The following is a 26453-nucleotide window of genomic DNA, read 5'->3' as shown; positions in this document are numbered from 1 at the left end:
TAAGAAAGTGATCAAAACATATAGAATATGTACCATGTTTGACATTCTTAATGTTTCCCTTTGGTACCCAAAGGGAAAATGGTACCCTTTTTTCTTATTTTATTTTCAGTTCTGACTGACGAATTACACTTTAAAAGCGAAAATATGTTTGATGTTTATTTCAAACCTGCACTCTAATTTTCTCACAAATCAACATAACAGGCAACTTAACAGATAAATTATACAAGTGCATGGTTTGAAAATACAACATAGGAAATTAAATAACCACTCTAAAAACCAAACCAAACAACTGTGTAAAATCAGGAACAATTTTATAATGAGAAATGCGCAAGCAAATCTAGCTTCTGCGCATTTATAACGCCACAATGACGTGCACGAGCACGCGCTCCCAGCAGCCTTTGCTGCTGCTCTCGCTTATCCGATTGGTGGAATTTGAAAATAAGAACGCGCGACAGTTTGGGAGATGACCGAGACAACACAAATAAAACACAGTAACGAAGTCAAACATAATATAGCACACATTTTATCCTTTGACAGCCCTGTAAGTCATCTAAATTAACTTGTTTTAATGTGCATGCTTTGCTGACCTGTTCTTATTTGCTGTTTTTACTCCGTGAACGTGTGAGTTTGGGAGGGTCCTGGTGTATTTTTTTTCCCTAGATGTAACGTTAACTTACTTATAAAATATCTGTAAAAGTTGTGTAAATTGTCTATTAAAATGTACGTAAGATAATTGAGAAAGTGTAAAAATAAGTAGGATCTTTAAAATGTCAAAGGGTCTTTTTACCATCAGATGTGATAAAAGGATGGACACATTTCAGAGGCTTTTATTTCGTTTTCCTATTTTATGTCTTCTTAAATGTTTCTTTAGAGCAGAATGATGGAGTCAGGGCTAAAGGATGATCCGGCAAGACCGCAGATGATGGTTGTGGAAGATCTAAGGAGAAATCTGTCCTCCGAGTTCAGCGAGTGTTCGGATTTCCAGGTAAGATGACAGACTTCATGAACAAGTCTGTACATAAATGTATGATTTTTTTTAAATGGTCAACTGAAATGGTTGGAGCCTTGATGTTTCTTTTGTAGGACCCGTCTGACCTGGAGAAGGAACATTTGAAGGTGTATCTTAGAATAAGACCATTTTCAGCAGCTGAGATGGGGCATGGAGAATCACAGGTGAAAATTAGGAAGAAATAAATGGTTCAGGGATATTTCACATATTTCAAGCACCCCTAAAATGCAAACCCTTATGTAGAAGTGTTTTGATATGGTGTGCCTTCTCTCTGTGTTTTTGAAGGAATGTGTGGCCATTCAGCCTCCAGAGACTGTGCTTCTCAAAGCTCCACGATCATCTCTCTCTGCCAGGCTCAGTGATAAATCAGTGCCAGTTACAGCTCAACGTTTCCAGTTCTCTCAGGCAAGCTGATCCATCAGCACACACAGTCTAGATAGTGACTGATTGTGTGAGCCAGTGTTTTTTTTTTTACTAACAATTTGACAAACAAATTTATCTTTGTAAATAAAATTATCTTATGTTTGGAAATACTACTCTGTCTTGAGTCATGGTCATAACTTGCTCATGAATGACATACAATGTTTATATTATTGTGTGGTATTTTTAGGTTTATGGCCCAGACACTACACAGAAGGATATGTTTGATGGCACAGTGAAGGGTCTTGTAAAGGATGTTCTAGAGGGACAAAATTCTCTGGTCTTTACATACGGTGTCACCAATGCTGGGAAGACCTTCACATTTTTAGGTTTGTATATTTTATGTTATTGCATTGACAGACTTAATTATTTTCTAAAAAGAGGTAAAAGTTACTACATTTTAATAAAAGATTACAAAGATTTTATTTTCACTGAAGCAGTGTAAACCTAATGAATGTTTCGCAAAAAGGCCAGGAATGTATATTAGGGTCAATAAATTAAGATCCGTTTTGATCAGAACAACCTTGTAAAGAAGGGTCTGTATTGATGATCTTGGTGATTAAAGGCACAATGAAACAGAAGTAGCGACAGATCATTTCTTCCATGTTGAAAATAAAAAAGCGGGGTGAGGACTTGGTTATATCTGGTTGTTGGTTGAATATAGACCGATCTGAATGCAAGCTTGTGGTCTACTGTAAGATAAGTAGACCTTTGTTCCCGCAAGACCTTTGTTCATCTTCGGAACACAAATGAAGATATTTTTTATGAAATCCAGGAGCTTTCAGTCCCTCCATTGGGAGCAATGCAATTTACACATTCAAGGTCCAGACTCCAGAACGATAGGAAAGACATCATTAAAGTAATCCATGTGACTCCAGTGGTTTAACCTCAATTTTATGAAGCGACGCAAGTGCTTTGTTTGCGCAAAAAAAACTAAATTTACCTCTATATTTACATAAAAATATTATCAAAAGCGCGTTCACGGAACAACTTCTTGATGTCTATCCTATCGTTCTGGACCTTGAATATGTAAAGTACATTGCTCCCAATGGAGGGACTGAAAGCTCTCGGATTTCATCAAAAAGATCTTCATATGTGTTCCGAAGAGGAACGAAGGTCTTACGGGTGTGGAACAACATGAGGGTGAGTAATTAATGACAGAATTTTAATTTTTGGGTGAACTAACCCTTTAAGCGAACTAATTGATTGGAGAAGTCGGGTATACTCCATTAGTGAGAATTCTGTCGTTTCACTTAATCTGGCTATGACATTTTGATGAAAAATTATGAGTTTGTAAAAAAGAAACGTAATCATGGATTGTTTGCAATAAGGTCATTAAGATGCCTTTAGAAAATAGGGTGAATTTCCTTTTCATGCTAAATTTAACAGTGCTTTGCTTTTGTAAAATATTCAAATTTAACCATAATGTCCTGATTGTGTTTATGTATTAGGTCCAGATACAGATCCAGGCATCTTGCCACGTTCCCTCAACATGATCTTCAGTAGTCTGGATGGACGCATCTTCACTCAGATGTGCTTGAAACCCCAGAGGTGCCGGGATTTCATCAGACTCACCAAAGAGCAGCAAAATGAGGAAGCAGCTGGCAAACGCAACCTGCTCAAGCTTTTCAAAGAGGTACAGTAATGTCATAATGAGTTCAAGACCCTCAGTTTTTACAGGAGTGTTCATTTGACTAAATCTTAAGATTTAATCTTCTCTTTAGACTGATGCGCAGAAGTCTTGCCACAGCTCACAGTCTGATCTTGAAGGTAAAGAGAGAATTTTTCAGCTAGTGTACACATCTCTAAGGTTGTGCTTGGCAGTCTGTTTATATTGTTTGTCTGTCTGAAACAATTTTCTGGTTGCCTGTTAGATGGTTCCACTCTCTGTGATATAAGCTCTGCAGCGAATGAGAGGAGTTTGGCTGTGGATATGGACATGCACACTAAGTTTTCTATATGGGTATCGTTCTGCGAGATCTACAATGAGAACATCCACGACTTGCTAGAACAGCATGCGAGCAATGCTTTACGGAGAACCAACCTCCGCCTTTGTCAAGACGTCAAAGGAAACTCATTCATCAAAGGTAAAGGAGCACCTGCTTCTGTAATTTGCTGTTTATTCTGTCAATAAATTGTTCATTTACTGTTTATGCTCTCAATAAATTAAGATGGAGCTCATGTGGCATCCAAGTAAAAGATGAACCCTGATAATCTGATATAATACAATTTTGCATGTAACAACAAAATGAATCCAGATTGTAAGGCTGGGATGGGAATGCAATAATGTGCATCTTCATTTACATTTGACCTTTTCTGCATTTTTGTTTATTTTTATCTAAAGCAACTTAATTTCCCATTTTATCAGTTCATGCATTCCCTAGGAATCTAACTCATGACATTGGCCTTTCTATTGCCATGTACTGTTTGAGCTACAGGAGTGAGAAGAATCATTCCAAAAAAAGAATTACATGTAGGTTAATTTGAATGTACTGGAGTGACTTTCGGGTTTGTTTGGAAATAATGTGTAATAGCTAAAACTGGCCAGGTGCTGGTGCTAGAGCAACAAGAAAAAAATTTAGCAACAATAGCATTTCCATGGGTAACTCAGTTGGTTGATTATGAAAACTGTTTATGTTGCCTATGCAGATTGCATTGTTGCTCATAACTGTTTTTGTTTTTTTGGTTAATTTTCCAGATCTGAAATGGGTTCAGGTGAGCAGCGCTGATGAAGCCTTAAAAGTGATGAAACTGGGGAAAAGGAATCAGAGCATCTCCAGCACTAAACTCAACCTGCTCTCTAGCAGGAGGTACAAATTCCTTCCTGGTGCCTATCTGTTTTAATGTGGTGGATTCTGTATTGAACTGTTATTCTGACTTTGTCCCTTTTTGTCTGATTTTTAGCCACAGTATTTTCTCTGTCCGGATCCTGAAGGTGGAGGATGTGGGAATACCCAGAGTGGAGACAGTCAGCGAGTGAGTCTGTGTGTTCTGAGCTCTCTGCAGGGTGTTTGTGTTGTGTTTCAGAATGTTTTGTAAAAGTATGTACTCTGGTTCCAGGCTGGCATTGTGTGATCTGGCTGGATCGGAGCGATGTGCTAAGACACAAAATAAAGGTGAACGGCTGAAAGAGGCTGGAAACATCAACACCTCACTGCTCAGCCTGGGAAAATGCATCAATGCACTCAGAAATAACCAGCAGGCCAAGTATGCTAGTGCCTTTTTCTTTTCTTTTCTTCTCCCTTTTCTTTGTCTTTTAATCACTCTTACTTTGTCATTTTAGACAGCACATTCCATTCAGAGAGAGCAAACTCACTCACTATCTGCAGGGATACTTTACGGGCCGGGGCAAAGCCTGTATGATTGTAAACATCAACCAGTGCGCCTCCATGTATGATGAGACACTCAATGTGCTCAAGTTCTCTGCCGTAGCTCAAAAGGTATGTAATGTCCTAATATGTCTGTATCTCACTCATATAAGCATTAAATCTCCCAAAAATGAAAATTCTGTAATTAATTATTCACCCTCATGTAATTTTTAATGTTACCTGAGTGATTTCTGTCCCTCCATTGAAAGTCCATTCCAAAACTTTAATGCTTCAAAAAGTTAATGAAGAGGCACAGTTTCCTTGTACTGCTTTACTCGCAAACTACAATTCCTGTTCATCAATAAGGCGAGAACCAGACCAGTTATAAACCCTAAATATACTCAAATTTATTGAAACTTGACTTATCTTTAAATATGTCAGTACCATTGTTTTGTCACAAGATGCACACCAGTAATGTTATTTTCTAAGGCAAGTTTATAAAAGCCTCTTCAATGTTGTAATTGAACTAAGGCTTAATCCTTAATCTAAGCTCTGTCTGTGAAACAGGACCTAAGCGTCAAAGTTTCGGTCGAGTAGACTTTTAATGGAGGGACAGAAATCTCAGGTTTCATTAAAACTATCTTGGTTATTTTTGTTGTGAAGATGAACGGTCTCATGGGTTTGACATGACATGAGTAATCAATTTTCATTTTTGGGTGAACTATCCCTTTAAAAGGGCTGTATTCTACACAGTGTACACTTTTGGACCCTTTTATTGTTTTCCCATCATGTTTGTTTGTCAAGTTACTTGACATTACTCAAAATGCTGAAATTTGTATTTTTTTTCTTTCTCTGCTGAAAGGTTACTTGTAGTTGTTATGGACAGTTCTGTCTTGTTTTTCAGGTGGTGATCATCAGCACTAAGAGCGTTCCAGTAGTGGTGAAAAGGAGTGCCAGAGAGGTGTCCTTCATTATCAACAATGTTGATCGACGGGAAATGCGACGCAGCTCGCTTGTACGATGGGACACCAGCCTTGAGGATGTCCGGGAAGATTCTGACACTGAGGAGGAGGAGGATGAAGAGGGGAGTGAAATGGAGGACACCATACTGGACGCTGAAGAAGAAGGGAAAGAGACCGTGCTGCTTGATAAAGAGGTTTATGAGGTGTGTTTTGGCACCTTATAGGGCTGCACGATATTGAAGAAAATTGCGATATGCGATAACTTATTAAATAATGCGATATTCGATATGCGATACGATAATGCTTAAAGTGTGTAAAATAAACTTATCTTTAAATTATATTGAAAATTATATAACCTACATGCATGTTTCACTTTCTTTTTGTGACAAGAAAACATCCCTACAGCTTCTGAAAGTGAACATCAGTGTTTTACTGTAGCATAAGAAGTGTTATTTTAACATCAGTGTAAACCACAGGGTTTAGGGTTTCAGGAAGGCCTACATTAGGATTCTTTAACAACAGAAACTGAATAATCAAATGTAAAAATAAAACACTGCTTAGTTTTCACTGTATGAATTAAATATATACTGATTATTATAAAAGCTACAAAAGTTATTTATCCAAGAGCAGTGAGTAATTAACTTTTTGTCTTTTGTTCATGACCCCAGTTATTGCAAGCCGTTGCGATATGCATATCGCGATATGTACATTGCGATATTTTGATAATTTCGATATATTGTGCACCTTGCACAGTAAGTCACATCTATGGTAATTTTAGGTTTTGTCCAAATCAACCATAACTTCAACAAGCATCACACAAGATGTTTTTAAGAATTATTTTTGCTGCATGATTTTATGTTTGTACAACAATGAGGCTTCTGCATTATGTTTTGTGTTGTGTGTAAAGGCCCAGCTGCAGTTTATAGAGGGGATTCAGCAGCAGTTGAGGAAGGAAAAAGCAGAACGCTTAGCTCTCGAGGCACATGTTCGAGATGAGGTTACAAAAGAGTTCTCTGAGCTGATTTCCCAAATGCAGGAAGATTACAGGTCAGAGATCACAGGCTTCCGTGTTCAATTATGTGAAATTATAACAAATTACAGGTCCTGCTTTATGATGACTCTGACGGCTTTCTGTGTCTTTTTCTATTTTAGCGAGCGCATATCCAGAGAGAGGGAGCTGATTGAAGAACGGTGTGAAAGGAGACTGGAGATTCTCAAAAACTTGGTGGGAAAAACAGCTGTGGACGACGACAGCATGGTTTCAGCTGCGACAAAATCCGAGGTTCAGATATGCTTTCAGAATAGATATTCAAGGTTACATAAATACTTTGAAAGATGATCATATTTCATTTGGGAATAGTAATCGTAGTTGTGAATTTGTGTGTAGGAGGAGAACCATGTTTCTCTAGACAGCATGCTTGACTCTATGAGCAGTAACCTGGCTGAAATCAGACATGATGCCCAGGCTGCCCAGGCTTGCTTGGTGACCTCTGACACTAGAGTCTCTACAACGCTGCATGACCTTGAGAAAAAGGTCACAGAACTTTCAGAACTGCTAAGTGAAACTCAGAATCAGCTGTCACTCAAATCAAAGGGTGAGAAATCATTGCAGATGAGCTGACATGCACCAAATCTCCACCTGCACCCTTCACCAGAAATATGCTGTGCATCCCCTACCCCTTGTTTGTTAAATAAAACAATAAAGGGTTCCCACTGTTCTGGAGAACCTGCAAATTTCAGGGAATTTCAAAATGTTTTTTTTTCCCTTCCAAAAGTTTAAGTCTTAAAAGGTTAAAATCTTTATAATATTTTCTTCAGCAAGAAAATGCTTTTTGTGAGACCAAAAAATGGAAATTCATTGGCCAGAAAGTGTGGGAACCCTGTATTATGAGACACAGATGCTTTTATTGTAAAACTGTAACCAAAATACACTTGCTTAGTGTTCATACGCCAACTTACCAGGCTTCCTAATCACTTGATCTAACATCAAGCCCCATACTCCCTCACAGAGCTGGAAACCCAGAGCCGAATGTCAGATGAACTGGAGGAGGTTAAGAAGGTAAAACTGACATTGTAAAATGCCTCTGCCATTTTAACACGCAATATGAAGTCCAGACTGTGAGGTTATGCTATGCATCACTGCGGGTTTTGCATAAGCAAGCGCCGCTTTTTTTTTCTTCAGAAGTTGTAAAAAATCTTGTAGTGAAGCTGACTTGTTCTGCTGCTTTTAGGCTCTGGAGAGCCATAGGCAAACGGAATGGGATCTGAGTGAAATGTGCAGACAGAAGGATGAGATGGTTTCTAAACTCCAGACAGCTCTTGACCAACATGTAGAAAACACGGATCAGGATGTGAGTGTGAACATCTAGACATTGTTTTCCTATGTTCAAAATAATTGGATATACACTACCTTTCAAAAGTTTGGGGTCGGTAAGATTTTGAAAGTAGTCTCTTATGCTCACCAAGCCTGCATTTATTTGGTTAAAAAACGTAAAATTGTGAAATATTGCTTAATTTTAGCAGTTAACTGTTTTCTGGTTTAATATATTTTAAAATGTAATTTATTCCTGTGAAAGCAAAAGTGATTGCGATTTTCAGCAACCGTTATTCCAAAGTTCAGTGTCACACTATCCTTCAGAAATCATTCTAATATGCTGATTTGGTGCTAAAGAAACATTTCTTATCAATGTTGAAAATAGTTTTGCTTCTTAATATCAGTTGTGTTGAGTTTTTTTTCCCCTAGGATTATTTGAGTATAAAGTTGAAAAGAACAGCCTTTATGTGAAATGGACATCTTTTATAATGTTATAAATGCATAAAGGTGAATAAATTAAAAGTATTAATACAAAATATAAAAAATACAAACTTTTGAACAGTAGTGTATCTTTTGGTAATGGTTAAAAGGATATTTTGTCCCCAAAAAATGTGTCATTATTAACACATCCTTTCATGGTGTTGATCCTATTTGGAGCTTGTCAGCCCATTGTCACAATGAACTGTTGTGTAGAAAATATCTATATGCAATCTAAAATAATTTTTCCACAAAACAAGTAAAATATTGGTTTAGAAAAATATATGGGTGAGAAAGTGATGACAGAATTGTCATTTTGGGTGAAATGTTCCTTTAATGCAGTTCCTACCTGATTCAAATTTTAGCATTTTTTTCTTTCTCTTGTTGCGGATATCTAGAGAACTCAAATTGACTCCATCAAAAAGGAGATCATCCAACTTAAACGCAATTGTACCTGCTCAGAGCAGCGGCCAAGCACCCGGACTGAAACCAGAAAGCGGCGTCAGGAAGGGGAGGGGCTTGATGGACAGCCCCCACTCAAGAAAGGTATAGACTCCGTCCCAGGTGCTGAAAAGTGCCTCCCAGCTTTTGTCACAACCAGAGGGGCCGGCCGAGAGAATCGGGTCAAAGGACGACGATACCTCCACAGTCGAAAAAGGCTCTCAAGCATAAAGAAATAATAATTTTAAATGTTTTTTTGTTTTTTTTTAGAAAGTTACCACAGTGCATGATAAGCCCTGTATCTCAAAGTACTTCTGTGAAGTGTATTGTTTTTATGAGCTCAACTGAATAAAGAAGCATATTCATTTTACACATGGAGAGCATTGCACAAAAATAAAAGCACTGTAAGCCATATAAGGGGGGCAAAGGATGCTTTACTTTAATATAAAAAAGAATGAGAGTAAAAGAAATGTAATTATAGTATCAAAGCATTTCAGACACATGAAGTGTTTCCTGTGTATAAATGGGAGGCTCTCAAGCTCACATGTGGTTTCACATTTAAATGCCCCTCTTTCATCTTCAGAATGAAATCAAATTGAAAATTAATTTTACGCTCCATGTGTAAGTAAAGACTAGTGCAATTTAGATTAAATAATTACTGGCTTTGTTGCCAGGCCAGTAGCAATACATTTTAAATACCTGGTTGTACCAAACTATTTTGAATGTTGAAGCAAAATTTTAATTAAAACAATTTATATTAAGCACACACACAAATACTGTATTATTGCATGTCACAGACACTTCACAAGATTAAAAAAAATTATATATGACTTTTAAGTATTTTCAAAGCTCTCCATTCTTCATAGGTCCCCTGGAGGACTTTAAAGGGCAAGACGATGTTGCAGATAATGAGTGTCAAGACTCCGCCCTTCTTGAGGTCAAAGGTCAGCTGGAGTGTTGCCTTGCTGAATCCAAACAAAAAGACAAGCAGATCACAGAATTGGAACAGGAATGCCACACACTAGAAGTTTGCATACAAGATCTGAAGTCTAAACTGGAAGAGAGAAATCCACAGGAACATATTTCATCAGAGAAGCTTTGTCAGACATCCTTGGAAACCAAACATATGACAACGGCAATGGATTGCAGGAATTTGAAGGTAGAAGTTGTGTCCAGTTATACCAACACTACAGAACTTTTGAAAGGTGTGTATCAAGAACTTTATGCTGCCAAATCACAAATGGCTAAGCAAGATCAGGAACTGGGAGAAAAGAACAAACACATCTTGACTCTTGAACAGGAAATTACACTACTAAAACAGGAGGCTGAAACCTTTGCTTTGCTTCAGTCTAAAAATACATCAGCTGACTGTGATGACCTCAAAAAAGTCAACTTTGACCTGCAGGCTGAGGTTACCACCCTTCGTGGTGTCAAAGCTGAACTAGAGAAGAAGATTGGATGCCTTCAGACAAAGGCGGAGAAAGATACGCCACTTCTGTCTAAAGATGGCGAGGTGGGGCTGACAAACCCTAACACTCTTGGATCTAAAAGCAGAGAGATCGATAGTGAAATAAACATGCTGTCTGAAAAGGAGGCTGAACTTGCACAGAGGGAGAAAGCCCTAGCATCAAAGGAAGCTCAGCTTTCAGTTCTGCAGAAGAGACTGAAGGAAGCACAGGATCGTCTGGAGGAGGAGGAGACACAAGCGGTGCAAGAGGCGCGCAGGAGGGAGGTGGAGAGGAGGAGAGAGCTGCTGGCTGTGGCAGAGGAGGCCATCGCTCAGAAAGATGCAGATCTACTGAAGAAACAAGAAGAGATTAACCGGTTAGTTATTTTCCTCTTGAAATATAATACCGTTTCCTAAAACACAAGTCACATTAAACCACCATACAAAATCAGTCCAATTTTATTACTGTTGCCAAACATATAATTCATTATTTTTGTATTTTGCATATATTTTATTTATATCCAATACCATTCAAAAGTTAAAAGAAATGAATACTTGCCATTCAGCAATGATATATTAAATTGGTCAAAAATGACAGTAAAGACTTTTACATTGTTACAAGAAAAAAAATCTATTTCAAATGAATGCTGTTTTTGAACTTTTTATTCATCAAAGAATCCTGACAAAAAAAGTTTCATAGTTTCCACAAATGTCAAGTAGCGCAACTATTTTCCACATTAATAATAATATTACAATTATTTCTGGATGATCAGTTGATACTGAAGACTGGAATAATGACTGTTAATCAGCTTTGCCATCATAGAAATAAATAAATAAGAAATTCACACATTAAAATAGAAAACAGTTGTTTTAATGTTTTTTATAGTTTTGATCAAATAAATGCAGCCTTGGGTAAGCATGAGCATAAAAACTGGCCAATTAATCAGACAACAATTTATCAATACTTTTGTCTCAGATTTTTTTTTTTGTAATTGTTATTCATTCTGTGTGTATGTGGTTTTTCATCTCTCAGATTAAAGGAGGAGATTAAAACTATCGAGTGTAAAATGAGCAGTCTGGCTGTTGATCTACGCAGAAGGGAAGATGATTCATCTGATCTTCGGGAAAAACTTGGTGACTCGAAGAAACAGATTCAACAGGTCCAGAAGGAGGTGAGAGCTGAGGTCTTCACTCATTCAAACGTCTTTACTGTCCGGGCTGAAACGTGTCAGAGCAGAGCTTGAATTGATTCTAACTGTTGCTGACCTGTGCTAAAACTGCTTATGTTGTTTGATATAGATCTCCTCCATGCGAGATTCTGAGAAATCTCTACGACTGAAGCTCAGTGATCTAGAAAAGATTAAAGTGCAGCTCCAGAATGAGATCGCCAACAGGGACCGCATCATCAACCAGCTGAAAGCTGTAAGCACCATCCAGCGATGAATACATAAAACCTCAAAGAGAGAAACATTTACTGAAATTGCCATGTGACTTGAATATTTTCTCTTTCTTCTAAAACAGGAACGATCCTCTGAATCTAAGTCAAATGAGAATCTTCTGCTCTATCAGAAAGCATGTAAAGGTATCGTTTGTTTACTTCCATGTATCTGCATGAGTGTGAGCAATAATGGATGTCATTTGTTTTTAAGTGCTTAATTAAATGTGTGTCAACACAGTAATGGATGTTAATTTTTGTTGATGGTTTCTGCAGATTTGCAAGAGCGTGAGCATGTTATTGAAAACATGCGTTTGGCTCTGACTGAACAGGAGGAAACACAAACACAGCTGGACCTGGAGCTGGACAACAGAGAGACTCAGATAAATGAGCTCACTCAGGGTATGTGACTACATGGACAATATTGCATTCATGATACATTAATGTACTGTAATAATATATCATACAATTAAAAAAGGATTATACACAGAAAAAAGTTATATTTCTGAAAAAAAAGTATAATAAAAAAATAAAATAAAATAAAAAGCACATTTTATGTTACAGTTTAAATCAAGTTAAAGATTGTTTAAATTAAAAACCTTTATATTTATGAATTCATGGTAGATATTGAATCCCTGTTTTTCAGTATTGTCTCAGATTTTTGACATCACTGTATTTATTTTCAGAATTGGTGAGGTTGAGAGCAACACTCCCTGAACAGAGGAACAGGAGAGATTCTAGACCGATCTCTGATGACGTCTTACAGGCCAAACAACAGACCACTCAGGCCCAGGAGAGCTTGCAGGTCTGGTGCCCAAATGTTTTCTCAATTTCTCTTCAACTGTAAGAGAAAATGTGTGCTCATGGTCTTATGGTGTGGTTGTTCGGTGTTCATGTTTGTAGCTGGCCAATGAGAAGCACCAGGCAGAGCGCAGGAAGTGGATGGAGGAGAAGTTGGCTCTGATTGGTCAGGCTAAAGAGGCTGAGGAGAGGAGGAACCAGGACATGAGACGATTCGCTGATGATCGAGAACGACATGCCCGCCAACAGGCTGAAATGGTAAAGAGCAGTGTGTGTTTCCAGAGACAATATCAGACAAGTATTTTAGTTAAAGAGAGAATCATTCTCTTGATACATGTCAATTAGGAGTCTCTGGCTGCATGTCTTGCTGCTCGTGATGAAGAGATGGAAAGCTGGAGAAAAGAGAGAGACACACTTGTCTCTGCTCTGGAAGTTCAGCTGAAGAAACTCATCGTGTCCAATGCAGAGAAAGACCAACAGATCAAGATCCTACAGTCCAGTAACACCCCCCAAACACCAGAGGTCAGTGTCGGTTACAGATCTCACCATCTACACAAAGTCTTTAAAAAAATGTGGGTCAGTAAGGAATTTTTTTTGGGAAATAAATAAATATTTATTACAGCAAGAATGCATTAAATTGGTTAAAAGTGGAAGTTAAGATAAAAAAATTACATATTACAAATTAGAATAGCGTAAGTTCTGGCAGGTCACGTTTGTCAAGCTCGCATCAGCTGACTCTCAGCTGATCCACGTCTACCTATAGGAATACGACGCCTATCACTGTATACATGTATAAGCTCCTTCAGCATTATCAGCAGCTATCGCGTTTCTCAGGAGTTAATTGCCCTCCTCCATCCCCAGCTCCTCCTCGTCAGTCAGGATTTGGCATTCTGATTACCCCTGATTCAGACTAAAATTCTCTAATTATGTTCTAGATTAAAATTAATTAATGATATCTGCATTACATTCATGTTGGTTCTGTTCTCTTTACCCTAAGGGGGGTTATTGCTGCTCTCCCTGCTCTTATTCATGCTAGGCTGCATGGATGCGCAGGGAGTTCTTGCCCAGAACAGAACCATATACCGCCAATCCTTAACTGTATGCTAATTGTCAATCGTATTTGACGATAGTGGTCATGACAGAAATGCTATTCTTGTGAACTTTTTCTGAACGATTTTTACTTTTTACAGTTTCCACAAAAATATTAAGCAGAACAACCATTTTCAACATTGATCATAATTATAAATTTTTCTTGAGCACCAAATCAGCATATTAGAATCATTTCTGAAGGATCATTTGACACTAAAAACTGGAATAATGGCCGTTGAAAATTCAACTTTACCATCAAAGGAATCTCTGCTGAAATGTTTTAAATTGGAAAACATTTAGGCTATTTTAAATTGTAATAATATTTCACAATTTTTCTGTTTTACTGTTTTCTGATTGCATAAATGCAGCTTTAGTGAGCATAAGAGCATAAATATATATTTTTAAAATCTTACAGACATACAATTTTTGAATGGTAGTAAAATGGTCTGATACATAAAAGCACATTTTAAACCTAATTGAAACCAGTAGATGCATCAGCCCATTTAAAGTCGGTTGCAACTTCTAGTTCACTCAAACTATAACGTTTACACAACAATGAGCAAAAATCCAAACATTTTATTGATTGATATTTATCATAATATACACCTTTTAATGAAAAATATTTATTTTAATGTCATGTACATTACAGTGAAACATCTTTTCAATAAATAATTATTAACAATTATATTTACATGGAACTTCTCCACGTTTTTTTCATGCAATTCATACATTCATTTGTTTATAGTTAAAAAAATAATATTTCTTGGTATGAAAGCATGGTTAATTTAGATGTTATTTAATAATTCCTGGGGCAAATAACTCAGTGGCAGTTCAGGTGCATGTAGGAAAGTATGATAGCAGTGCCGTCATTTGTTCAGCGGTGCTGAATAGTTGATTCTGATTGGTTGACAGACGTTCTAAGAGTTAATTTCCTATTAACTCTACGACTATTAGGCAGTCCAGATTTGTTTACAGCATTACAGTTTCACATCACTCACATCAGCAGAACTTCAAAGAGCCATACAGCTCTTTTGAAGCCAAGCAAATCTAATAAAAATGACACCATTCAGAAGTTATTTTTAGCTGGACTAAAGCTGAATGGGATCTCTGTCCAGTCAGAATTAGTTTTTAATAATATGGAGGCTTAATAATGTAGCCTGTATGACTATATCATCTGGATGTGATGTATACACGCAGAACCTTATAATTGTCAACAATAGTTTTACTGAAAAATAAGTTTCTGAAAAAGGTAAACAGCAAAAGCTAAACTAATAGCTGTGTTACCAATTGATTGTTTGCTATATTGTTGTATAATTCATTCCTTCATCAATTTTCCTTACATAAAGTGTTATTTTAACACACTTAGGAGGTCACTGAGGACAGCAGGACCGAGGCACTGCAGGCAGAACTGACTGCAAAGGACACAGAGATCCAGAAACTGAAGGAACTGCTCAGTGTCAGTGTCATGGATGGCAGACTTCGCAGAAACTCATCAACCCAAGTCAGAAACACGTGTTTTATTACTGCCAATTCACCCGTTGCCTTTGATGATTCATTAGAGTCTGCATATGACAAATATAATCACTGTCAGAAGACTGAAGTGGCTTTACTCTGAATGTTGGCATTTGTACAAAACACACTGTTAAGTAAAGTGTGGCCTTGTCCTTCAAACAATCATTTTTATTTTATATAATTCACCTCAGATGAGCCGAGTTCACTGCATGCTAGGAGGAACTGAGAGTTATATGAATTGAGCTTTTACATGGATTGTATTGTATAATTATAGTCAAAATAGAAAACTGGCCTTTATTACTTTTTACTTCTTGGTACATCAATGCCTTCCAAAGAATCGTCTCCCCAAACTGATTTGAACACATGTAATCATTCAGGGAGCTCTCGATCTATATTTTTACCAACCTGTGGTGATATGTGTTGTTTATTAGACATAGCTGTGTAATTAAATTGAGTTGGTAATTATATAGAGAGTGATGAATGTTTTTTGACTCTCTTAATTGTTGTGCTAGACGATGGAAGAAGAATTGTCTGATGTGAAGCCTCTGAACACCAGTACGCTCAAAAACACGAGCAGAAACAGAGGATCTGTCACCAGTCAGGTAAAACAGAAATACACCCTTCCTGGTTATCATTTCATTGTGAAAATGGTGAATCACAATTACATTGTTCCATTTTTTATTTTAGCTTTTCATTTAGTTGATACCCGTTTTATGCAATTTAGCAGATTTTTTTTTTTTTTTTTTTTTTGTGACAATTCTAAAACAAACCTGCATATTCATCTATCTTAGTTTTAAATTATCCATCTGTCAGTAACAAAATAAAATTGGGTTACACTTTAGTTTAGGGTCCAATTCTCACTATTAACTAGTTGCTTATTAACATGCATAATACTAGGATATTGGCTGTTTATTAGTACTTATAAAGCACATATTAATGCCTTATTCTGCATGACCATATTCTACATCTCTTAATCCTACCCAATAACTAAACTTAACAAACTTACCTTACTAAGAATTAATAAGCAGTAATTAGGTGTTATTTAAAGCAAAAGTAGTTAGACCCTAACTAGACCCTAATCTAAAGTGTGACCGAAAACTGAAACAAGGAATAGAATCATGAAATGACAATTAAATAAAGTAATTTGTTACAATATATTTCTAATTTAAATAAATGCTGTTCTTTTGATCTTTCTATTCATCAAAGAAACCTGAAAAAATGTATCTAAATTTCCACAAAAATATTAAGCAGCTCAATTGTTTTCAAAATTGATAATAATAATAATAGATGTTTCTTGAGCAGCATATTAGAATGATTTCTGAAGGATCATGTGACACTGAAGACTGGAGAAATTCTGCTAAAAATTCTGCTTTGCATCACAGGAATAAATGAAAATTATATTAAAATAAATATTATAAATAATAGTAATATTTCCCAATATTACAGTTTTGCTGTATTTTTATCAAATACATGCAGCCTTGGTGAGCATAAGATACTTTTCAAAAATGTAAAAAAACGGACCCCTCACATTTTAGTGAGATTTCAGTAAATAAATAAAAAAATCTCTAATATGTCATCATTAAATAAAAAGTTTACTTTTTGTGGCACCTCTCATGTTACATCTCGTTAGATAAATTTATTGCGTTAGCTCATTTTTGATAAAAAGTGATAAATAAATGCACATATTTCTCAGTCCATTGATTATCAAGTTGATGATAATAATCTTCATATCGCAGAGTTCGTCCGCTAGCTGTCCGCTGGTGCTAGATTCCTCAGTGATCTCCACGGAAACAGGCAGACGTTCCAGGTTTCCACGGCCTGAGCTGGAAATTTCCTTCAGCCCTCTGCAGCCGGATCGTTTCGCTCTCAAGCGGCAGGGAGAAGACGCCGTTACTGTTAAAATCTCCCGACCCACTCGCAAGAGGAAGAGCGGGGAGATTGAGAAGGTGAGAAATTAATCCGATGGGGGGTTAGAAAATGGTTCTTAGTTCACATAAAGTGATATAAGTGCTGTGACTGGAATGACCGGCAATCATCTTGTGCTTGAGCGAAATGTCTAATCTTTTCGATTTCTAGCCTTAAAATCATGGGAAATTTTGTAGAATATTAGTTCAGATTTATCACACAAAGTTAACTCCTCTTTCTCTCTAGTTGATGTTTTACTTTAATTTAAAACCTTAGTTATTTTTAAATGATCATTTTTTTAAAATATAAAATCCATTGACCATCTGCTGCTGACCTAATCTGCACAGCCAGTAGCCCTTTAATTGTCCTAATTAGTCATTAACAAGGCTCCAATTTTGCTCACTTACACTTAACAATCAGTGTTCATTGTGCATGGGCAGCAAAATGGCAGTCCTATTAAGCATAAAGTTCTGAGTGTGAGAATATATTTATGTGTGTGGTTGAGTATGCCTTGGCCTAACCTCACACACTCTCTCCAGGCAACTTAAACACTTGCAGATACTTGCTCTGGGAGCAATAACAATAATTATAGAATACACAGTAGGTTTATAGATTTTTAAAACCTGTTTATGGAAATTTAATTGAATGGTTCAGACAGAGGGATTACCAATGCACAAATACAAATCGACCATAAATGCTGACTAAACAGGGTGTTAACATTTTATTATAACACACTTAAAAAGGGTAGCCATGCACAGAGTCTGTAGTCTAGGTAGGTTGTGCTATTCTCTCAAAACACTGCAGTGAAGATGTAATGTTGCACTCTGAAAGAATGCTCTTCACTCGAAATAAGTGACCCCTTATTGTCAAAGAATCTTGTGCTCTCACGCCGGTTGCCCCTGGAAACAGAGTCACGCTTCCACATGTATTGTAGCTGCTAATTGTTGGAGAGTTTTGTAATTGAATGGCACAAACCATTTTTATGGCGCTTCTATTCATTTGAAGCAGAAAGGAGGCAGGAGCAGCGTGGTGAAAAAGAAAGCTTTCTCTGAACCCAGTCCTCAGGTACTCTCTTCCTTTTTAATCCTACTTCAACTGCTGTTCCACCTTCAGGACTCCTAATGGTCTGGAACCAGACATTCACAGCCAAGACACTAAGGGTCATGTTAATTTTGTAAGGTTAACCCACAGAGCTGGAGATTAGAAGTATAAATCCATAAATTATGTGATTACTTTTTTGCCCTCTGAAATTTCCCTCCACACCAAATCAATTTGAGCAAGTCGGTGTGATGTAAGTGTCTCATTAAATAAGATACTGGCAGATCTTGTCCTTAAAATCAACATGAAATCCAAATTTTTAATCTTTACTTTCTTAAAAGATGCGAAAATGAAAGTTCTGTTGTTATTTGCTTGTCCCCGTGTCGTTCCAAACCCATATGCTGTTATCTTTTCAGTGGAACACAAAAGGAAATTTAATGCAGCTGCTCTTCATACAAATAAAAAATGTTAAAAAGAAATAAGGATAAAACTGTATTCCAAGTCTTTTGTGGTGCAGGTTGGATGTCAGTAACAAATGTCATTGGTTCTTGAACTTTTTTGACCAGAAATCTAATGTCAGACAAATATGCATCAGGTTTAACATACATCAAAGTCTTCAGCATAGAGCTGCTTAATGATTCCTCAGATATTTTTTTAGTTCCACAGAAAGAAAATTACATACGGTATGTTATGAAACATTTAGTTGTTGAGTCATCTATTCCTTTAATATACATTCTTGGTTGGTTCACAATTCACTTATTAAAAGCAGAACATGGCCTAGTCCAAACGTCTTTGAACAGAGTACCTATAAAGTGTAAAGATGCAGAAATTAAAACATTTGCAACTACCAGTAATCTTATTAACCCTTTAAAGTTCCTAATAAAGTTTTTGTGACCATCTTATCCAGGCCATTTGGTTAAAGTTCATGATGGTGGAAATGCAGCTTATGAGTCATTATCCCTAAAGCCTTTGATGCATCAAAGAAATAACATTTCTATCGTGGTGGATGTGTAAATGAAGCTGGTTTTGCTATGTGGTTTTACAGATCCATTATGGTGATATTGCCTGTAAGAGCTGTCCATGCCCTCAGTGGCAGGGCATTTGTTTTTCTTTATGATGCATAAATAACAAAGGCTTTGGGGGATAATGCTCTGTAGAATTTAAAATAGACCTATAATTCATCATTCACCCATAAAATCCTCAAGGTCATGACTTTTCACATATAATTGGGGGAAATCATTGTAATCGTGTGATACGTTCACCCTCGACACCTCTAAATTATTGTAATTACACTTTCCCATTTCACGGCAGGGAAACACCTGCACCTGACTTCAGAACAAGCCATCATGATGATTTTCAGTCAGTCAGTTTCCCTCCGACGCGATTGAACGGTGAATGACTTGACAGGTTCCTGGGAGTCAGGGCATTAGTCTGCTTTTAATGTGAGCTTGCAAGTCGGAGAGCAGGTGACAGGTGTGACAGACAGATCCGCCCCGTTTAGGCTGGCAGGTGTTACGAGCGTGGCATTGGCTGTCACATGCAATGTCACAGATGCAATCTTGTTGTCTAGAGAGAGAGAGAGAGAGAGAGAGATAGTGACAGGAAAGGAGTGATGGAGGGAGAATGCAGAATGGTTGGAGAGAGAGAAAGGAAGAGACTGAAACTGATGAGTCACCGGAGAGAGACTAAGAAGTCTTTCAGACTGAATCATTTATTTATTCTGCAGATTTGAGTATTTTTTTCATGCAGCATTTGTTCTTGCATGTGTATAAAAGAGGGATCGGACAGATGCTCTGCTGTCTTATTAAAGATGCTTTAATGCACTGCATTCTTGGCACTAGATCTGTCAACTAATCCTCAGGGGTTTGTGCTCTTTTGAGTGTCAAAATGAAACCGCCACTCTTTCCAGCTGACCTGAAACCAATGTGTGTTTTGTCAGTAGGGATTAAAGATTCAGATCATTTAGATGCTGTGTGCATTTAGCATTGTAAAATTGCCTGCTGACCTGATCATCAGCAGAGGGTTAATTAACCACTGCGACTGGGTAATTGTTTTTTCCTTAACTAGCTCATCAGTGATCATCATAACATCCATCACATCTTATATGACCAATCACAGCCAAACATTCAGGTTCAATTAAGGCCTGTTTCACTGTCTGCGGTGTGTGTACTGCGCATATTAATTTTGAGGTTAACAGCACATTTTCTGCAATTTATGCAGACAGTCATTTTCACATGATTGGAACAAACCCTTTTATTCCGTATATCTGACTGAATTCAGACTATTTAAGCAATTTATAGCTACACTTTGGGGTTTGGGTCCAGTGTAGATTTATGTCCATTTTGTATGTAAACTACTGTTCAAAAGTTTGTAAAATATATTTTTTTAAGAAGTCTTTTTGCTCAAGGCTGCAATTATTTGATTAAAAATACTGTAAAAACAGTAAAATTGTGAAATAGTATTTCAATTTCAAATAATTGTTTTCTATTTTAATATGTATTTCAATTTCTGCTTGCAAAACTGAATTTTTTTTTTTTAGCAGCCATGACTCCAGTCTTCAGTGTCACAAAACAAATATGCTGCTGCTCAGCTTTTCTTATTATAATTATTTATCTTATGTTATAATATATATTATCACTTATTATTATTGAAACAGTAGATTCTTTAAATAGGAAGTTCAAAAGAACAGCATTTATTTGAAATAGAAATCATTGGTAAATATATAATAAATACTTGACTGTCACTTTGGATCAATTAATGCATGCTTGCTGAATAAAAGTATAAATTTCTTTCAAAAAAAAAATCTTTCTGATCCTAAACATTTGAACGGTATTGTATAAAAATCAGTAGTTCTAAATCTGATGTCCATCCTCATGTAAGATTTCTCACTTCCAATAACCATTTTACTAAATAATAGGCTTTATTACAATAAATATTTAATCTTGTAAACCAGAAATCACTTTGTTTTCTGTAGAGAGCCATTGATCTGTTACACAGCAGAAACACCGTTAGTGTGAAAGCACAAAACAAGCCTGCTGTTGCAGAGACAAAATGTGTGAAACAGGCCTAAAAGAAACCAAAGCATTTACGTTAGCCTTCCTAACTCCAAAATATTTGATTACTCTTTTACTTTGCTAATCCTCAGGATGGGATGGAAAGGGAGAACATTAGGAATACAAGGAGTAGAATGACTCCTCGCCTAACACCTCATCAGGAAGAGGTAAGTTACAACACAGTCTAAAATTGAAGTAAATATATTAAGAAATGTGTTCTATGATAATGACCAGTGAAATCACTCTCACAGTATATGATACTGAGATTATTGTCTAGACCAATGTGAATACTTAGGTTTAATAAAGTAGAAATCAGGTAGAACGTGGAAGTACGGACAGAGGAGTTAAGAGAGAAAAAGTGGCTCAGAGTCACTGCATCACACACTCAAAGACTTTGATTGGGAGAATCATGATTCCTGATCCTATCAGTATTGAGTGATTACAGTGACTGATGAACTCCCTCCTCATAGCCCTCAACTTCCCAGGAGTCAAACCAAAGAGGGAAAAAAGACAAAACGATCCAGAAGATTGGAGATTTTCTTCAGGGCTCTCCCACCTTTCTTGGGAGTAAAGGTCAGGATTAGATTTATTCTATCATTATTACCCTTTTGTTCATTTCTAGACTTTGTCATACTCGGGCATCCTATTTGTTTATCTGACAATCACAATCTTTCTCTGTCTCAGCAAAGAGGATCATGGGATTGATGAGCGGAAAGTCCCCTGATAGCGGGACGATGTCTCTAAAGCTTAAATCCAAACGTGACAAACGGAAACACGACAGACCAGATATCTCCTCCCCAATGGACATACCGGCCCATCTGGTACTGTAATGGTTAAAGAAGTCTCTTGCGCTCACCAAGGCTGCACTTATTTGATTATTTGATTATTTGCAGTTGTGCTGGATTCAGGATTCTTTGATAAATGAAGGTTCAAAAGAACAGCATTTATTTAAAATGGAAAACTTTTGCAAAAATGTGTCTTTAATGTCACTTTTAATCCATTTAATATCCTTGCTGATTAAACTTGTTAATTTCTTCTTTTTTTAAAAATCTTACTGACCCAAAATCTTAATGACATAATAGTGTACTTTATATAAATATCCATGTTTTCAATGCTTTTAACTGTAAAATACATGAATTAAAATTTACATTCTCATTAACAGCTGACATTTGACCTTTCTTATAGATCATTGGCCGAAATCCAGGGGAGAAAGAGAGTGAAAACCTTATCAAGAAACGTCTTCGTACTAGGACTGCTAAATGAGCTGGAAGGAAATGTTTTGTTTTGTTCTTTTTCTTCTTTCTTTTTTTTGTATTTTAAATCAAACTAGTCTTTTTAGTCTTTTTTCTTTCAATCTGATGCACTTTTCATACATATCTATTGTTTATTAGTCAAATTCTCTTTTGACTTTTTATCAAATATGGCACATAATATATTATCCTGGAAAGTAACTAACACTTGTAACGCTTTTAATGGCAAGTTGAAATGATGGACAGTTATCATAAGCTCATGTATGGTGGAATGAACAAATTTTTGCTGCTAGAGTTAGAATGAAAGTTCAGAAATCACTACTGCACATTTCTGACACAAGGTTTCGCTGTACATTTAAACCACGGTTATTCGTTTACATTGTTCTTATGCTCCCTGCAAATGAATGCAAAACGGTTGTTTCCCTCTAACCACTTTCTGTTTTTCAAGAGTTAAAAATGCACACACGCAAAATATAGCACAGTTATTGTGGGGGGTTTTCCCCACTTGTCAAAACTCTTTTTTTTTCTGTGTTAATCACCCTGTCACAAACCTTTAATATGTGCCACTCACTTGATAAAGACTCTCTATTACCATGTCAGTAATACTGTGTGCCAGATGCCTAATGAAACCCAAAGGACTATTCGTTTGAATTACTGAACAAATGTTTATGTAACAGACGGGTAATTGAATTTCCTGATTGCAGTGTGCGGCCCGGTGCTCTTATCTAAGATGGCATGAAAGGAGTGAGGGGAAGGGTGAGGAACTGGGAACAGGTCTATCTCTTTGTTGGCACTGAATGACAGGATGTGAACGGGGTGGTTGCTTGCAATGATGAATCATGGTTGTGAGAGTGTCGAAAGTGTGGGAGCATGTGGTGAAGACAAAATGAAGGGGTGAAAACCGACTGTGTGAGGAGGAATAAAGAGAGATGATGAAAAAACATACAGAATGAGTCACGTGCAGCCCAGCTGTGTTTGTTGCGCAATTTACTTCTGTTTTAATTGTGTGACCATTAGGAATGAGGTCTGAAAAACTTAATTCATAGTCTGTTTTGTTTACATGCCCTTATATATATTTCCTTCCTGTCCACTTCCACATCACAAGTGCATGATGTACAAATGGATTTGTATGTGCTTCCTAGTGTAGAGTCAAGAGACAGACAGTAATCATAAGTTTTGATTGTACGTGTAAAATGGGGGGTGGGGGGTTGGCACAAGGGGAGTCATTGTCCCTGTCATTCGATTGCGTCACTTAATTAACGCAATGACACAAAGTATAGTCTTTATTTTTAGTTCCATTTCCTTTTGGTCTGGTTCCTCTGCATGCAGAAAACAGCAGGGAGGCATGAAAGCCTCAGCCTGATCCAAGGTATCCAAGCCTGGTTAACAATGCAGTAATAACCATCTGCTGCACCTATAATTTAGAGCAGAAAATTACCACATGATTTGAAATGATAAAGTTTGGCAGAGTGCAGCTCTAGACACTGAAGAATTGAGAGCCTAGATGGGTCTAATTGCTTGGCTTCATCAGGAGATGCGCTTTAAATAGGTTTGAAACAACGTAGTGAGACTGTCAAGAGGAATGCTCTGTGAAGACTTCCACTTAGTGTATCTGATTGCGTTAATCCAAACAGTTTGTTCAGACGGTGAGAAAATTGGCGCACAAACCATGCACCATCTTGCCCTAAATGTGCCTGGGTGAGGATTTGTATCTCTTTAGCTGGACTATGTAGGCTAGTGTTTAAATAAAGTGTCATATCCTGTCACATCTTAGTTGTACACAAAATACAGTTTTAAAAGTTTTTAGAAATTAAATGACCAGCATTGAATCAGGGAAACTTGAGTTAGGCGGCAGTGTGGACATATGGAAAAGATAGAGGAACCTCGATGTGCATTATTTTTATTTTTTTATTGTATTTTTTCTTTAGTTATATTTATTTTAAAAGATGCATTTCTTATAACCACTATCAAAACAGATATGGCGCTACAGTAAAAGACCGTAGCTCATGTTTGCATAGAAAAAAAGTAAAAGCTCAATGAGTTTTTAGAACTTCTTAACTTGGCCATTTGTCTGTCTTGTTTCCACCACGGAATAAAAAAGGTAGCCTAATAAATACCTATCTCACAATTCAGTTTTTTTTCCCTTGAAATTCCAATTTTATATCTTTATGAGAAAGCATGTCAGAATTGCGGGTAAAAAAGTAGCTAATTGCGACTTTAATTTCACAATTTCCGCTATGGCAACTTCGCTGTCTACTTGCTCGAAACATTGTAACAAAGTAGAATTGTAAGACGCGACATGGCTGAAGCAACGTTGTTGCGCTACATTCAGCAACTGAGAAAGACGTTCTGACAATTAATCATTTATGCTAGATATAGATATCCCCCATTTAGCATGTTATGAAGTGCAATTTGATTACCATATATGCAGATTTAATAATGTTGAATTAACGTAACCTTCTGTAATTTTTACTCTTCAAAGTGTAGCCTACACTTGCAGGTGTTGATTATAATTATGCTAATTTACTGATAGCCTATATATAGATATAGAAAAACTATAATTATCTAACATCTGACTAATTAAAAATTAACCTCAAAACATAAAATGCTAAATGGGGGATATCTATAGGCCTATTTAGCATAAAAACTAAAATTGTCAGAACGTCGTGTCAGTTGCTGAATGTCGCGCAGCAAGGTACGGATCCACTTTTGCGACACGACTGTGTCGCGACGCCTACCCTCATTTGTACGTTGATGGGCGTTCCTCAACTTTACCGCTATGGGCGTGGTTTTGAGCCAGCGGCTCATGATTCCCCCAGTCTCCATGTGCTCTACTTCTATTGGATAGTCGCGTCAAGTTCAACGGATTAATTTGCATAAAGATGGGCATAAAAAAATAAAATAATTCTCTGTGCGTTTTTCCAAAAGTAAAAAACATTAAAGGAGCTGTATGTAAGAAATGTATTTCAATTAATCATAAAATGGCCCTGATATGTCACTAGACATTAAGAAATCATGTTCATTTCAAATACTTATATCACTGACAACAGAAGTCCGGCCAGGATATTGTCATTTAAAAAGTGAAGTTGCAGCCCTCAACTGATGTTGATGTTGTCATCTTGTGTTTTGGCCTGATGCTCCACCCTCCACCTATCTACCAATCACGAAGTCAGTAGTGTTTCGGCATCCGGGTTGCCAGCTCAGCTCTAGTTACCACAGCTGCAGCTACAAACGTTTCTGCTGGATCCTGCAGCCTATCTGGCAACCTCGAGTCAGGGGGAGGGGGAGGAGATACACCGCTCTACAGTAATTTGAAAATGATTGCAGAAAACGTTACCAGTTTTGGCCACAATCTTACATATGGCTCCTTTAACGTGCAACAAGTAACGTTAGCAGGGTGGCCGCGGGTCCTTAAAATGTCTTAAATAAAGTTTTCCTAAAAAAAGGCCTTAAAAAGTCTTAAAATGTCTTAAATTCAGATTCGATAGGTCTTAAATATTTCTGGTCACGTTACCGCTAAAATTTCTCCAGTCTGACGGACCTAATATCCATCAAATAACCAGTGAAGCATCGAATCGCGAGAATGATTCAGATTTTATTACATAAACAGCTATTGATAATGATAATGTAGGCTTTTTCTGGTAACGCTGTTGAGGCTCGCGCTGCTTGTCTCTGTGATAGATTTTATAGGAAGAAATCAAAACAAATGAGCATAACGGCAAACATAAAAAAAAACTCCCAGAAGAAACATACTGAGGTAAAAATACACTCTCGCGTTTCGGGAGTCGGGATAGACGGAATTGTCACTTGCATAATCGGGCCAGCATTGCATCATAAGTAACTTTACCATTTGCACGTCTTTTAAAGTTTTACCTGATTAAACATTCACGCGATTTGAAACTATTCAGTACTTGCGCGCTCGCGTCTGAGAGAGATGTTTTTTTTTCTGCACACATACATAGAGTAAAGCCGCCTCACAAACAGCTCGTGGG

At 37.0% G+C, this 26453-nt stretch overlaps 1 protein-coding gene across 3 annotated transcripts; it reads left to right on the top strand.

Moving 5' to 3' along the window:
• The first annotated feature begins 416 nt into the window (after positions 1–416).
• On the top strand, positions 417–25782 carry kif20ba (kinesin family member 20Ba). Of its 3 annotated transcripts, XR_014199165.1 has the most exons (36): positions 417–541; positions 872–985; positions 1084–1173; positions 1295–1414; positions 1620–1758; positions 2881–3065; positions 3154–3199; positions 3304–3516; positions 4128–4239; positions 4334–4405; positions 4490–4636; positions 4713–4869; positions 5642–5902; positions 6607–6746; positions 6852–6981; positions 7087–7294; positions 7709–7758; positions 7931–8050; positions 8889–9036; positions 9798–10755; positions 11412–11550; positions 11678–11800; positions 11900–11960; positions 12090–12215; positions 12500–12618; positions 12717–12872; positions 12960–13136; positions 15070–15204; positions 15728–15817; positions 16952–17161; positions 18129–18185; positions 21304–21378; positions 21682–21784; positions 21896–22032; positions 22397–25636; positions 25738–25779. XR_014199165.1 is itself a non-coding variant. In XM_082143016.1 (35 exons), the coding sequence occupies exons 1-35, from the start codon at positions 464–466 to the stop codon at positions 22472–22474; spliced, it is 5274 nt and encodes a 1757-aa protein (XP_081999142.1). In that variant the 5' UTR covers positions 417–463; the 3' UTR covers positions 22475–25782. The 3 variants fall into 3 exon arrangements, 2 of the variants coding, with proteins under 2 accessions (XP_081999142.1, XP_081999143.1); XM_082143016.1 differs by having other exon boundaries at positions 22397–25782; XM_082143017.1 differs by lacking the exon at positions 18129–18185 and having other exon boundaries at positions 22397–25781.
• The last annotated feature ends 671 nt before the right edge of the window (positions 25783–26453 follow it).

Source organism: Leuciscus leuciscus (assembly GCF_965113295.1).
Source record: "Leuciscus leuciscus genome assembly, chromosome: 17".
In the NCBI taxonomy this organism is placed as follows: Eukaryota; Metazoa; Chordata; class Actinopteri; order Cypriniformes; family Leuciscidae; genus Leuciscus; species Leuciscus leuciscus.
Note: the sequence above shows the minus strand (reverse complement) of the source record. Positions and strands in the feature narration are given on the sequence as shown.